This window comes from Dasypus novemcinctus, chromosome 3, assembly GCF_030445035.2.
Source record: "Dasypus novemcinctus isolate mDasNov1 chromosome 3, mDasNov1.1.hap2, whole genome shotgun sequence".
NCBI lineage: Eukaryota > Metazoa > Chordata > Mammalia > Cingulata > Dasypodidae > Dasypus > Dasypus novemcinctus.
Window position 1 is genome coordinate 111,795,125 of NC_080675.1, and position 15,803 is coordinate 111,810,927.

Here is a 15,803-nt window from a genome sequence, read left to right on the forward strand (position 1 = left end):
AGATCGCGACCCCGGAGCGGCGGCCGCGCGGTTATGTGGCTGGGCGGTCGCCGGTGTCTTCCAGTATTGGAACTCTGGCGCTTCGCTTCCTGGCAGCTCATCTTTGCCAGGACTTGGGGTAGTTGTAGGGGCCGGATGGCGGAAACAGTTTCAACTACGGCCGCGGTAGCGGACGCGCTGAGGGCTCCAGCTCAGCAGAACGGAGACGCAGGTGGCGATGCAAGCGGTATACAACTCCCGGAACCGGTGGGCCCCGAAGTGGAACCGGCCGGCCGGAGCGCGGAGCAGGCCTCCGCTGCAGACCCTGGCTCAGGCAAGCGGAAGAAGCGGCGAGGCGCGACCGGAGAGCGCATCGTGCCGCCCCCGAAAAGGCGGCGGACTGGCGTGAGCTTCAGCGACGAGCACTTCGCAGAGACCAGCTACTTCTTCGAGGGCGGTCTGCGCAAGGTGCGGCCCTATTACTTCGACTTCCGAACCTACTGCAAAGGCCGCTGGGTGGGTCACAGCCTGCAGCACGTTTTTAGCACCGAGTTCCGAGCCCATCCTCTAGCCTACTACGAAGCTGCTATCCGAGCTGGACGCCTCCGTCTCAACGAGGAGCCGGTACGGGATCTCAGCATCGTGCTTAAGGTGAAGTCTTGATTTGAGCCGGCCAGGAGCGAGAATGGAAAAGGAAGCTGTTTTTTGTTTTTGTTTTTTTCCCTAGAATTATAGATACCTACTAGAGTAAAACCGTGGGAATTCTGAAACATTCTTGCTTACACTTGGAACACTCTTTTAGCCTCCACTCCCATCTCACGTAAATAGCTTCTATGCTCTAGAGCCTAACCAATTTATCCCCTCTGTGAAGTTGTCTTCCATTTTTCCAAGTAACAGAAGTTGTCTCCCCCTTCCCCGCTCCCTTGGAATTCTCATAGCTTTTTTTTTTAATATTTATCTATTTTCCCCTCTTCCCCTCCTCCCATCCTGCTGGTTTTTTGTTTGTTTTTGCTTTGCTGTTTATTTTCTTCTCTTCTCATTTTCTCTCCTCTAGGATTCACTGGGATTTGATCCTGGAGATCTCTGATGGGGAGAGAGGTTCCCTGTCAATTGTACCACCTTAGTTTCCGGTTTCTGCTGCACTTCATCTTGATTCTCTCCTTGTTTCTCTTTTGATGTGTCATCATCTTGCTGTGCAACTCACTTGCGCGGGGCACTGGCTAACCACATGGGCACTCAGGCAGGCACTGGCTTGCCAGGCAGGCACGCTTTCTTTTTTTCACCAGGAGGGCCCAGGGATCAAACCCAGGTTCTCCCATATGGTAGGCAGAAGCTCTATCACTTGAGCCACATCTGCTTCTCTCTCATAGCTTCTTGTATGTGCTGTCTTGTAGCACTGATTACTTTCTGCCTTGCACTGTAGATCTCCATACACGAGTAATAATAGCGGCTATCCTTTTTGTCTCCTTACTCTGTGCTTGGCACAGAGTTAAGCATTTCATGTACTTTAAGTAATTTAATTCTAACAACCTTGTGGGGTAGGTATTGCCACCCCATTTTACTTGTGAGGAAGTCGAGGCTCACAGAGGTAAGACAGCAGTGCCACCTCCAAAGCCTGTGTTCTGATAACCACTACTTAAACTATTTTTTGTACAGCTTTCTATGTAGTAGAATTGTGAGATGTCAAGGATAGGGCTAGAATTGTCCAACCCACTGTTTTGCCCCTCCCCCCTTTTTTATTCCATCACAGCTAAGGCATACTGCATACCTGACACTCCTGTAGTAATGCTGGCTCACCGTGGTTGTGAGGGCAGATAAGTAAATTTGGGGGAATAGGTAGTTTGAATCCCCTCTCCCACGTGTAGTTTTTTTTTGTTGTTTGTATTTTTTAGGGTACTGGTGTGGAGATTGAACCCAGGACCTCCCATGTGGGAATCTGGCCCTCAACCACTGTGCTACATCGCCTCCCCATCCTCCCCCACTTAGTTTTGAGAAGCACAGGCCTGGTCTAAACCTCATATTTTACACATAAGGAAACTGAGGCCAAGAAAAGTTAAGTGATTTGCCAAAGTAAGCCTGTGGCAAATCTAGGTCTAGAGTCCAGATCTGTGGATTTACAGCTCAGTGTCCTTTCTCCAAGGTCATGTAAAATGCTAATTTATGGAGGTTTTTCCTCCATTTAAAAAAAAATTACTTTATAAATATAATTGTTATTGTAGAGAAAATACAAATAAGCAAAACCAAAAAAGATTCACAGTTCTGTCACTCAGAGATGTCAACATTAACATATCTCTGTATAGCCTTCCAGAACTTTTTCAGTGCCTGCTATCTGCCTGTATGCTTACAAAATGAAGTCACAGTATGCACATTTGCTTTTTCTGCTTAAGGATGTACTGTAAATAGTCTTCCTTATTGATACTTGTACCTCTGTAACATCATTTAACTACATAATTGGTGTATATTTTTACATTTGGACCAGGAATGGGAAGCCGGGTGTGAAGTTGACCAGTTATAAGCTCCTGGCCCCTAGGCTGACTGTTTGCCTGTGTCTTTGGCAGGACAATGACTTCTTGCGGAACACTGTGCACAGACATGAGCCACCAGTCACAGCAGAGCCTATCCGCCTTCTAGCCGAGAACGAAGAAGTAGTGGTTGTAGACAAACCTTCTTCCATTCCTGTCCACCCCTGTGGCCGCTTCCGACACAATACAGTCATCTTCATCCTAGGCAAGGAGCACCAATTTAAGGAGCTACACCCATTGCATCGGCTTGACCGCCTTACCTCCGGGGTACTCATGTTTGCCAAGACAGCTGCTGTCTCTGAGAGAATTCATGAACAGGTTCGAGACCGGCAGGTGAGCCATGCTCTTATCTACTGCAGGCTACTCCTGTACTCTAGAATTCTCTATGTCAAAAGGGTGTCACTGAGGGAAGTAGATGTTGCTCAACTGATAGAACATCCGCCTACCATATAGGCGGTCCAGAGTTCGAACCCAGGGCCTTCTGGCCCGTGTGGTGAGCTGGCCCATGCGCAGTGCTGCCACACACAAGGAGTGCCCTGCCACACAGGGTTGTCTTCCGCATAGGGGAGCCCCATGCACAAGGAGTGTTCCCTGTAAGGAGAGCCACAGTGTGCGAAGAAAGCACAGCCCACCCAGGAGTGATGCCACACACATGGAGAGCTGACGCAACAAGATGATGCAACAAAAAGAGATAGAGATTCCCGGTGCCTCCAAGGATGCAAGCGGACACAGAAGAACACACGGTGAATGGACACAAGAGAGCAGACAATGGAAGAGGGGAAAGGGAGAGAAATAAATCTTTTTTTAAAAGACATGGGAAGCGGACTTGGCTCAACTGATAGAGTGTCTGCCTACAATATGGGAAGTCCAGGGTTCAAACCCCAGGCCTCCTGACCTGTGTAATGGGCTGGCCCACGCGCAGTGCTGATGCGTGTAAGGAGTGCTGTGCCACACAGGGCTGTCCCCTGCATAGGGAAGCCCCACGCACAATGAGTGTACCCCACAAGGAGAGCCGCCCCGTGCAAGAAAAAGTGCAGCCTGCCTAGGAATGGTGCTGCACATGGAGAGCTGACAAAGCAAGATGACACAACAAAAAGAGACATAGATTCCTGGTGCTGCTGACAAGAATGCAAGCGGACACAGAAGAACTCACAGCAAATGGACACAGCACAGAGAACAAACAATGGGGGGAGGTGGGGAAAGGGGAGAGAAATAAATAAAAAATCTTAAAGATATATTAAAAAAAAAAAAGGACAACACTGTGCTCTAGATCTAAAGTGAATCTTCCTTTCACTTAGCCTCCAGGAAGGTCAGCACCTAAAGTGCCAAAGGCAGGTTATTATCATCTCTTATGTTTCACATGACCTTTATAGATGGTATACACGGCCTCTCTTGGTACTTTGCAAAAATCAAAAGTGCTGACAGTCCAAGCAAGGTTTTTAAGATTGTAGGAAGAGCCGGCTTGGAAGGATTCTGGGTGAAGTTGGAAGAGGCCTATTAGAAGAAATTAATGGTAGTGATTGTTGTCTTGAGACTAGTAATTCTGGATCTGGAGTGTAATGTATTTATTGAGCTCTAACTATATACCAGGCTTGTTGCCAAGCACATTACAACTTAATTTATTGAATCCTTACAACAGCCCTATGAGATAAATGCTTTTCTAATCTCACATTTCTAGATGAGTTAATGGAATTTAAAGAGATTAAGTGATGTCCCAGAATCACACAACCGGCAAATGATGGACCTGGGATTTGAATCCTCTGACACTGGTGCATTCCTGATCACTCCATAGAGAGTCTGGGCTCTAGGAGTTTGGGCTTCATTCTGACTTTCTCCTTCTTCCCTCCTGTGCAGCTGGAGAAGGAATATGTGTGCCGGGTGGAGGGGGAGTTCCCAGCCGAGGAAGTGACCTGCAAGGAACCCATCCTGGTCGTGACTTACAAAGTGGGAGTGTGCCGTGTGGATCCCCGGGGCAAACCCTGTGAGACAGTGTTCCAAAGGCTGAGCTACAATGGCCACTCCAGTGTGGTACTGTGTCGGCCACTCACAGGCCGCACCCATCAGATCCGAGTGCACCTCCAGTTCCTGGGCCACCCCATCATCAATGACCCCATCTACAACTCAGTTGCCTGGGGCCCATCCCGTGGCCGGGGTGGCCATATTCCCAAGACAGATGAGGAACTGCTGCGGGACCTGGTGGCAGAGCATCAGGCCAAACAGAGCTTGGGTGTGCTGGAGCTCTGTGAGGGTGACCTTTCCCCAGGATTCACAGACTCTATACCCCCCTCCTCAGAGCCAGACAAAGACAGTCTGGAAGAATTGGCTGCAGCTGCCCAGAAGGTGGGTAGAGCAGTTGAGAAAGCCCCTCAGGATCTGGACACAGTGGCAGTAGCACCAGGGGAGGCTGAAGTAGCTATTGCGAATCAAGAGACAGACCCCCTCTGTGCTGAGTGCCGGCTGATACGACAGGACCCCTTACCCCAGGACCTTGTAATGTTCCTGCATGCCCAGCGCTATAAAGGGCCAGGCTTTGAGTATGTTTCACCTCTGCCTGCCTGGGCACAGGATGACTGGCAAGAAGACTGAGGACTGTGGCCATTGGAGGGATTGCTTCTTGAGTTGTGGCAGGGATGGGCCATAGGAAGAGGAGCTGAACCCATGGGCAGCTACTGGGGGAGAATGGGTTCAACTTGCATCCTCTTCTCTGGTTTGTAAATACAGCCCTTCTTTCAAACACTTGTGTGACTTTTTTTTTTACTGATTTTTTTTTTTTTACTTGAGGTAAAATTCATATAAGGTTAACCATTTTAAACTATACAATATAGTGGCATTTAGTATATTCATAATGTTGTGCTACCATCGTTTCTGTCTAGTTGCAAAACACTTTTATCATTCCACAAGGAATTCTCAAACCCATTAATCCTTTCCGCCTTTCCCTCTAGTCCCTGGCAGTCACTAATCTGCTTTCTTTATGGATTTACCTATTCTAGACATTCCATATAAATGGAATCATATAACATGACCTTTTGTGTCTGGCTTCTTTCACGTAGCAAAATGTTTTCAAGGTTCATCCTCACATCAATCAGTACTTCATTTTTATCGCTGAACAATATTCCATTGTGTGAATATACCACATTTTGAATATCCATTCATCAAAAATGGGCATTTGGGTTGTTTCTACCTTTTGGATAATGCTGCTGTGAACGTTTGTGTACAAGTTTTTGTTTGAATCCCTGTTTTTACTTCTTTTGGGTATAGAGACCTAAGAATAGAAAATTGCCAGATCATATGGTAATTCTATGTTTACCTTTTTGAGGAACTGCCAACCTTTTTCACAATCAGTGTGTACCATTTTACATTACCACCAGCAGTGTGCAAGGGTTCCAATTTCTCCACATCCTTGTCAGCACTTACTTTCCGTTTTTGTTTTTTTAATTTTTATTTCAGTTGTCCTACTCGGCGTGAAGTGGTCTTTCACTGTAGTTTTGATTTGAACTTCCTTACTGACTAAAAATGTCATATGCTTACTGGAATAACCATTTGTATACCTTTGGAGAAATGTCTGTTGAAGTCCTCTGGCCATTTTTCAGTTGTCTGTCTTTGTTGTTGATTGGTAAGAGTTCTTTATATAACCTGGATATTAGACCCTTACCCCAAAAATAACATGTTTTGCAAATATTTTCTCCTATTTTTTTGGTTTTCTTTTCACTTTTATCTTTTTCTTTTCTGCCTAATTTCTCTAGAACTTCCAGTGCATTGTTGAATAGGAGTAGCAAAAGTGGGCATCCTTGTCTTGTTCCTGACCTTCATGGAAAAATTTTCAATCTTTTAACATTGTGTGTGATGATGGTAGCTGTTTTTTCATATGCCCTGCATTTTTGCTTGGACAGCTCTTTGACTTCTGTTAAGGCAGAAGCTTTCTACTTTCTGTCCCTTCTGTTGTACGTCTATCATGTATTCCGTTTCTTCAGATTCCCATATAGAGAACCATGGATTTTGTTTTCAGGGTGAATTGGACTTTTGCTTGGACAGCTCTTTGACTTCTGTTAAGACAGCAGCTTTCTACTTTCTTTCCCTTCTGTTGTACATCTATCATGTATTCCGTTTCTTCAGATTCCCATATAGAGAACCATGGATTTTGTTTTCAGGGTGAATTGGACAGGTTCACTAACAGCTAATCTATAGCCTTTGACCAGCATGTATTGAGCAGAAGTAATGTGAGTAGGGAAAAAGCAATTGTGTATATTCATTTAGTGGTCCATAAGCATCTACTTAGGCCAAGTATTTCACACTGGGATACAGATTCGAATGACTGATCTCTGCATTGGTGGAGTACACATGATGGGACATGCAAAATGCAAAGAAGGACACCAGTAGAGGGATGGCATAGTTCTGTCTGGAGGTGTCAGCACGGATTTCTCAAAGCTAGAGGCATTTAACAATGACTTAGTTTGCCCAGTTGGAGACGTAAGGATTTCAGGTAGAGGGGCAGTATGAGAGAAGCAGGCATCTAGAGCTAGAGAAGGAAGAGGAGAACTCCCAAGGAGATATGCTTTGGGGATATTTGGCCCTCTGGTCCAGTGTATGGCTCACTGTCTCTGACTGTTGAAACATTTGCGTGGCTTGCATATCACAAGGGACTCTTGAACCATAAGGCATAGGAAAAGCCTGGGTGACAGGATTAATATGGTTCTGAGTATCTGCTCAACTTTGTGAAAACGCTCTCTACCTCGTAAGCCAGGCAGTTCCCCTTTCTGCTGAGACCCTCCTTAACTCAGGAGCTCTGGACTCTTAGGGCTGGAAGGAATCAGATGACAGATAAAATTCACTCAGCACACATTTAAGTGACAACTATGTGCTAGGTTTCCACTACGTTCTGGGTAGTTTATGATGAACATGATAGATGTGGTCCCTGCACTCACCCTGTACAGTATGGAGCATACAGAACAGTGCGGGGAAGACCAGTAATTTAAATGAATTCTGTGTGATGAGGGAAGGAGGGTGGTAGAGGCTAGTCTGGTGCCTTCCAAGGTTCTGAATGAGAGCTTTAGCCTTTGCCTGTTTTCTATCTGAGCTCAGTTCTGTATCCTTTTCCTCTCTTGCCCTGTTTATCCTTTACTCATTATTTTAGTCAGCCACAGAGGTTCTTGATCTAGGGATACATGGATGGGCTTGAGAAGGTTCCTGGATCTCTTGAAATTGTATGCAAAATTTTGTGTTTGTGTGTAGTTTTTTGAGAAAAGAGTATATATTTCATCAGGTTCTTCAAAGTTGCATTGTCCAATACTTAACTCACTGTGGCTATTTAAATTAATTAAAATGAAATAAAAATGCAAAATTTCCTCAGTTGCTGTAGCCACATTTCAAATGTTCAATAGCCACTTAGTCTAGGGGCTACCATATTGGACAGCACAGATAGAGAACATTCTTATCATCACAGAAATTCTACTGGACAGCATTACTCCAAAGGGTCTCTACTGAAAACAAGTCAAATCCCTGACTACAATGGCCCCACTAATCTTCAGATACTTTAAAAATGGCGGTTGTGTGTATTATGTGTGTGCATGTACACATGCATGTATTCTACCTTGTACATGCTAGCCAAGTAACTGGCCTGTCAGCCAAATACTATGCTAGGTGCTAGGATATTTACACATAACCTGTGAAAAAGGTACCTGCCATCTGCACTTTAGGAGCTCAGGCTGGTCTTTTTTGTAGTTAATAGTTGGTTGTGTTTGAATGTGCTTTTTCTACCCCTAGAAAATGATATCCTGCCTTTTAAAAAGTTAATTCTCTTTATAGCCTCCCTCTCCTTACTCCTACTGTAGAAGTAATCACTATTAATAATTAAGTGGTTTCCTTCCTGACTTTTTTCTATACATAGATGCATAAATGTACATATACACACACATTTTTTCTGTCACACACATTAAAAAAAATAACAATGGGATCACACCATACAAATGTCCTTCCACTTGATTTTCTCTAGGACATCTTTTTTTCTTTTTTTTTTTTTTAAATGCTGCATTGTGCTATGTTATGTGAGTTATACTATAATTTAATCTGTCCCCAGTTGGTGGACTTTTTGATATTTATAGTTTTTCATTATTACAAACTGTAGTGAACATCTTTATATTATATCCTTTCACACTTGTAGCAATGTTTCTGTAGAACAATTTTTTTAAGTGTCTGGAGTCAGTAGCTTTTAATACTGATTGATAGGTAACATCAAACTACCCTCTAAAAAAATTATACCAATTTATACTCCGTCAGAGGCAGAGGCAGCTGAATGCAGTGACTAAAACTGCTGTTCAGGCAGCTGCATTTCTAAGTTTGGCTTTGGTTCCAGCTGTGGTTGGAACCACGGGTTTCCTGTAATGTCTGTCTCTCAATGGATGACCCAGATTTGCTTGGGTCAATGTTGCTTCCAAAGGCCTTAAAGAAAATTGGCTCATTTCAGAGCCTTATTGGGGTTTGTGTCACTGGTCCTCAGGATTGAGGGTTTTCTAGAACACAGGATTATTGAAAACTAAGGCTGGAAGCAGAACAGCTTGATAAATGTGCCCAGGGTTTGGATGAGTGAATTACTGCAGTCAGGTGTCACCACCAAGGCACTCATTCTGCTTAAAATACTGCCTTGCATATGGTAAACAGTATTGTCTATGATTATGATTATTGTTTTCTTCCTCTCCAAACCCTCTGTGTACATGCTTCTTTTCCTTTCTTTTGAAGCTCATCCATGTTTCCAAAACTGCAATCTCTACATCAGTCTTAACCACATCACAACAGGAATTGCCTAAAGTTGAACATGTGCATAACCAGTGATTCCACTTCTAGCTATATCCCTGTATATGAGGAGACATGTAAGAAGGTTCACAGCAGCATACTTGTATTAGAAAAAGCTGGAGACCAAAAATATCCATCGGTAAGAGAATGGATACCTAATTGTATAGTCAAACAGTGGTGTACTGAACAGTGGGGAAAATGAATTAATTATATGGATAAAACTCAAAACAGTACTGACTGGAAGAAGTCATAGATGAATATATACATATAGTATGATTCCCATTTACATAAAATTCAAAAACAAAACTCCACTTTTTTTAGGGATACATACATACACATTTGTGAACAGTAAGAGGGTGATTAACATGGAATTCAGGAAAGTGGTTACCTCTGTGGTGGTACGATGCCAGCAGAAGGGGCACATAGAAAACTTTAAAGGTGCTAGTTATGTTCTTTTTCTAAAGCCAAGTGGTGTGTACATGGTATTGGTTTATTATCTATCATTTAATTTATTTTTCTTTTAAACTGTCCGTATTTAATATATATGTATTGTATCATTGTGTATATATCTTTCAAAGTAAAATATTTTAAATAAAAAATGTTAAAAGGTCTCTTTCCTCATTAAAAACTTTTTTTTTGAGCAGTTGTAGGTTTACAGAAACATCATGCAGCAAGTTCAGAGTTCCTATAGACATCCTCTCCTTTCTTCATTTTAGTTCTACTTGGGTTATCTCTGCAACAGTGACTCTCTTCTTTAGTCTCCCACTCCACAACTCCCAAGTGCCTAGGCCTTGGGTCTATTACACCACGGATGGAAAGAGAGCACCTTGTACCTGGTATTTTGGAGACTATAATAATAAACAAATGTGACTAACCACTTTAATATGCATTAGTAGATTCAAATACTGCTTGTTTATCAAAAAGAACTGAGGGATCTAAAAGCAGTTCCTGATTTTGGTTTTCTAGATCTAGCATGTGCTCAAAAACAAAGACAGCCTTGTGCCTTAAATTTTCTAACACTTCATTACCATGGCATCTAGACACAAGGTTCTTGAGAATTCTTCAGTAATTCAAAGAAATAATAAGTGATGCAGTTATTCTGATTCTTTTTCCTTGTAAACTTTCTAACATTCCAAAATTCTAACTTAAGGTAGGTTATAATTTAAAAATATATCTTATATCTCATCCTAAAAGCGCAATCTTCCAGAGAAAGACTTGAAGGGAAATTGTAAAGATTAAGAATTTTCAGGAAGCAGACTTGGCTCAGTGGTTAGGGCGTCTGTCTACCACATGGGAGGTCCGCAGTTCAAACCCTGGGCCTCCTTGACCCGTGTGGAGCTGGCTCATGCACAGTGCTGATGTGCGCAAGGAGTGCCCTGCCATGCAGGGATGTCCCCCGCGTAGGGGAGCCCCATGAGCAAGGAGTGCTCCCCATAAGGAGAGTCACCCAGTGCGAAAGAAAGTGCAGCCTGCCCAAGAATGGCGCCACACACATGGAGAGTTGACTCAGCAAGATGACGCAATAACAAAGAGACACAGATCCCATGCTGCTGACAACAACAGAAGCGGACACAGAGAGCAGACAACACGGGGAGTGGGGGAGGGGGAAGGGAGAGAAATAAATTGGAAAAAAAAAATAATTTTAAGGTCTTGTATCATGCATCAGACTGAAACAAAGGCTACCTCTCTTACTTGCTAATTTATACCAAAATGATTACTGTTATTTATTGAAAGGAGACTTGACTGGAAGTGATTCTTTGAGTACTCAGAAACCAATTTTTTTTTTAAGGTACTGGGGATGAACTCAGGTCCTTGTACATTGGAAGCAGGCACTCAACCAATGAGCTGATCCCTATTTCATTTTTCAAAGCTAAAAAAAATTTTTTCCGATATGAAAGTTGTGTCACTCAAGAATTTAAAAATCAGAATTCTTAATCCATAGCTATGAGTTATCAACAGAAAGTTGATGATTGAGATGGCTTGGTCTTTTATAATAGTCTGATTTAATCACTATGTATGATGTCTTAGTTCAGAACAAATGCAGCCTTCGTTTACCCATTAGTAACACTTCTAGGCATTACTGAAAGAGTTTGACCTAGAATTGATCAATCAAAATGTTTCGGTAAGTATATTTAAGAAAGAATCTTTAGGAAAGCCAGAGAGGGAAGAAAAGCGCTCAGAGTCAATGATTTTTATTTAGCTCAAAGTAAAATATGAAAAACTTACTATTCTATAGTATCACAGTCAAAAAAGGAATTATTGTTTCTGTTCTAGCTCTGTGGAATTATTGGTGATGGCTTCAGTTCTTGTCTCCATTAACTACCGCCCACTGGAGTTGTGTTTGGTGCAGTTTTACTTCATTCTGGAGATTTCAAATGTAAAATGAGGCCATCTGGGGCACTGCTCCTCTTTGGTGTGATGAGATGGAAAGGTGTAACTGGTGGTTGTTTACTAACCATCACTATCTTAGTAGAAGACTAATAGCATGGGATACACTATCAAGTGTTTTTACCATTCCCCCTAGTCTCTTAGTGATTACAGATTCATTTTGGCTTTTCAAAGCAAGTTTACTATAGAACTTGATAGCAGTTTTCACTCTACTGATCAACATGAAGAAGTTATTTAAGTTTTCAGCTCAGTAGACATTTCCAGAAGCTGTTGTATCAAGGTGGATGTTTGCAGGTGATAGCACGTAGCCGAGGGCATGATTTGAGTAAAGAAAAACGTTTGGGGTTGGTGTTGCAGACTCAGAAGAATGCAGGATTCACTCTTGAATCTCTCTAGACTTGCTCTGGCTGTCTTTCCAGATGTAGCTATACAGTGGGACTACACTTCCAAATGGCAAGGAAGTGAGCTGAACTCACTTCTGTTACTGCCTGCCTCCCAAAACCAATCTTTGCAAGGCTTGGAGCCTGGAGTCTAGGTTTCTCTTGCAAAAGTTAAGAAATAAAATGCAGGTACACCAGAATTGCAGGATTTAAATTTTTCCTTCCTATAAGGGCTGCTGACACATAAGGGCCTGTTTGGGCTGCAAACCATCACCAACTAAACACTGGCCAGTTCTTCCCAGAGCACCTATTCTAGAGATAGAATGGGTCTTCCAGAAGCTGCACCAGGAGAATGAAAACACACTCCTGGCAGGGAAGAGTAAGAGATCTGGAAAATCTTGGTTAAGGACTTGGCTCTGCAATGTGGTTGAGGGCTCCTGCAATAGTGCAGGGTAACACTCCTGAGGTACTGATGGAGAAGGGCTTCTTTGGGCTGTGGCTTGTTCTTGAATTTTTGGGGGAAATGGGCATATTTCAAAAGCAGCAGTCATCCCAAAAAATCTACAACAAAGCTACTAGAGGTAATAAACACAGCAAAGTGGTGAGGTACAAGGTCAACACCCCCAAAATCAGTAGTGTTTCTAAATATTAGTATTGAACAATCTGAAGAGGAAATAAAAAATTTTCATTTACAATAGCAACTATAAGATTCAAATATCTAGGAATAAATGTAACAAAGGATGTAAAGGACTTATACATGGAAAAACTACAAAACATTACTAAAATAAATTTTTAAAGATCTAAATAGGGAAGCGGATGTGGCTCAACTGATAGAGCGTCCACCTACTATATGGGAGGTCCAGGATTCAAACCCAGGGCCTCCTGGCCATAATGGTGAGCTGGCCCACGTGCAGCACTGCTGTGTGCAAGGAGTGCCATGCCATGCAGAGGTGTCCGTGTAGGGGTGCCCCACATGCAAGAAGTGCGCCCCGCATTAAACTGACCCACGTGAAAAAAGTGCAGCCCACCCAGGAGTGGCACCACACACACTGAGAGCTGATGCAGCAAGATGACACAACAGGGAAGCGGACTTGGCCCAGTGGTTAGGGAGTCGGTCTACCACATGGGAGGTCCGCGGTTCACACCCCGGGCCTCCTTGACTCAGTGAATAGATACTAGATACAGAGAACAGACAACTGTGTGGGGGTGGGGTGGGGTAGGGGAATAAATAAAAAATAAATCTTAAAAAAAAAAGAGATCTAAATAAATGGTAAAGTATTGTCAAGAAGTCAATTCTACCGAAAGCAATTTACAGAGGTTCAATGTAATACCAGTAAAAATTCCAACAGCCTTCTTTGCAGAAATGGAAAAGCCAATCATCAAGTTTATTTGGAAAGGAAAGGTGTTCTGGATAGCCAAAACTATCTTGAAAAATAAGAATTGAAAAATAAGAATGAAGTAGGAGGATTCACACTTTGTGATGTAAAGCTTATTAAAAAGTTATAAGTGGTCAAAAAATCATGGTAGGTATATGGGGATCTCATATTTTTTTTAATGTAACATTAAAAATTAATTAATATTTTTAAAAAGCATGGTAGGGAGCGGATGTGGCTCAAATGGTTGAGTGCCAGCTTCCCACATGGGAGGTCCTGAGTTCTGTCCCTGGTGCCTTCTAAAAACAAAAAAGCAAACAACAAAAAAAAGAAAAAAACAATTCAGGGGAGCTGATGTGGCTTGGTGGTTGAGTGCCAGCCTCCCATATATGAGGTTCCAGGTTCAATCCCCGGCTCGAACAACTCAAACAAAAACAAAAAACAAAAGAGCATGGTACAAGCAGAAGGACAAACATATAAACCAATGAAATAGAATTAAGAGTTCATAAATAGGGAACAGATGTGGCTCAACCAGTGGGCTCCTGTCTACCATATGGGAGTCCAGGGTTTGATGCCCGGGGCCTCCTGGTGGGGGCAGGCTGGCCCGCATGGAGTGCCAGCCCATGCGGAATGTCCCCTCCCATGGGAAAAGCCGCCCCACGCAGGAGTGCCGGCTGACACAGCAAGAGACACAGAGGAGAGAAAATAAGAAGGCTTGGTGGAACAGGGGAACTGAGGTGGCAAGAGAGAGTAATTGCCTTTATCCCACTCAGGAAGTTCCAGGATCAGTTCCTGGAGCCACTTGGTGAGAATATGAACAGACACAGAAGAATACACAGCAAATGGACACAGAGAGCACTCAACGGGGGGAATGGGGTGGAGGGGGGAGAAATAAATAAAAATAAGGGTTTTTTAAAAAAAGAGTTCATAAATAGAACCTCACATCTCTGGTTAATTGATTTTTGACAAAGTGCCATGTCCACTCAATTGGGAAAGATTGTCTCTTCAACACAGGATGCTGGACTGGATATCTCTACTCAAAATAAATAGAGCAATCCCTATCTCATACCATGATAAACATTAACTTGAAAAAAAAAAAACTATAAGAAACCAGGACTATAAAACTCTTAGAAGAAATATAGGAAAGTATCTTCAGGACATTGTGTTAGGCAACGGTTTCTTAGACTGTATAGCATAAGCAATAAGAGGAAAAATAGATAAATGAGATTTCATCAAAATTAAAAACTTTTGTGTATCAAATGACTTCATCTTGAAAGGAAGAATGTAAGAAAATATTTGGGAAACATATAACCAATAAGGGTTTAATATCCAGACTATATAAAGAAATCCTACAACTTAACAACAAAAAGACAAACAACCTAACCAAAAAATGGACAAAAAGACTGAGCTGACATTTCTCCAAAGAAGATATACAAATGGTCAAAAGGCACTTGAAAAGATGCTCAATATCATTAGCCATTAGGGGAATATAAATCAAAACCACAATGAGATATCATTTCACACTCACTTGAAAGGCTAGTTTTGTTTTTTTTTTAAAGGAAGGTAAGTGTTGGAGAGAAGTGGAAAAATAGGGGTACTCATTCATTATTGGTGGGAATGTAAAATGGTGCAACCACATGAGAAAAAAAAGTTTAGTAGTTCCTCAGAAAGTTAAGTATAAGTGTAGAATTCTGATCACTCCTCGGCATGACCCAGCTATTAATATCTCACTTCTAGTTATATACTCAGAACTTGAATAGATATTTGCCCACCAATGTTAATAGTGGCAAGATTCACTATGGCCAGGAAACGGACTTTGGCCCAGTGGTTAGGGCATCCGTCTACCACATGGGAGGTCTGCGGTTCAAGCCCCGGGCCTCCTTGACCCCTGTGGAGCTGGCCCATGCGCAGTGCTGATGCGCGCAAGGAGTGCCCTGCCACGCAGGGGTGTCCCCCGCGTAGGGGAGCCCCATGCGCAAGGAGTGCACCCATAAGGAGAGCCGCCCAGCGCGAAGGAGGGAGCAGCCTGCTGAGGAATGGCGCTGCCCACACTTCCCGTGCCGCTGACGACAACAGAGGCGGACAAAGAAACAAGATGGAGCAAAAAGACACAGAAAACAGACAACCGGGGGAAGGGAATTAAATAAATAAAAATAAAATCTTAAAAAAAAAAAGATTCACTATTGCCAAAAGATGGAAGCAAACCATATGTCCATCAACAGATGAATGGATAAGCAAAATATGGTATATACATACAATGGAATATTGGGCAACTTTGAAAGGAATGAAGTTTGGATACATGCGACAACATGGATGAACCTTGAAGACATCATGTTGATTGAAATAAGCCAGAAAAGAAAGGACAAATATTTTAT

General features: G+C 42.7%; 1 protein-coding gene across 2 annotated transcripts; it reads left to right on the top strand.

The window, feature by feature from the left end:
* RPUSD2 (RNA pseudouridine synthase domain containing 2) lies at positions 1 to 9,898 on the top strand. 2 transcript variants are annotated; one of them, XM_004454986.5, is made up of 3 exons: positions 1 to 630; positions 2,538 to 2,834; positions 4,356 to 9,898. In XM_004454986.5, the coding sequence occupies exons 1-3, from the start codon at positions 34 to 36 to the stop codon at positions 5,085 to 5,087; spliced, it is 1,626 nt and encodes a 541-aa protein (XP_004455043.2). In that variant the 5' UTR covers positions 1 to 33; the 3' UTR covers positions 5,088 to 9,898. The 2 variants fall into 2 exon arrangements, with proteins under 2 accessions (XP_004455043.2, XP_071070210.1); XM_071214109.1 differs by having other exon boundaries at positions 4 to 603.
* The last annotated feature ends 5,905 nt before the right edge of the window (positions 9,899 to 15,803 follow it).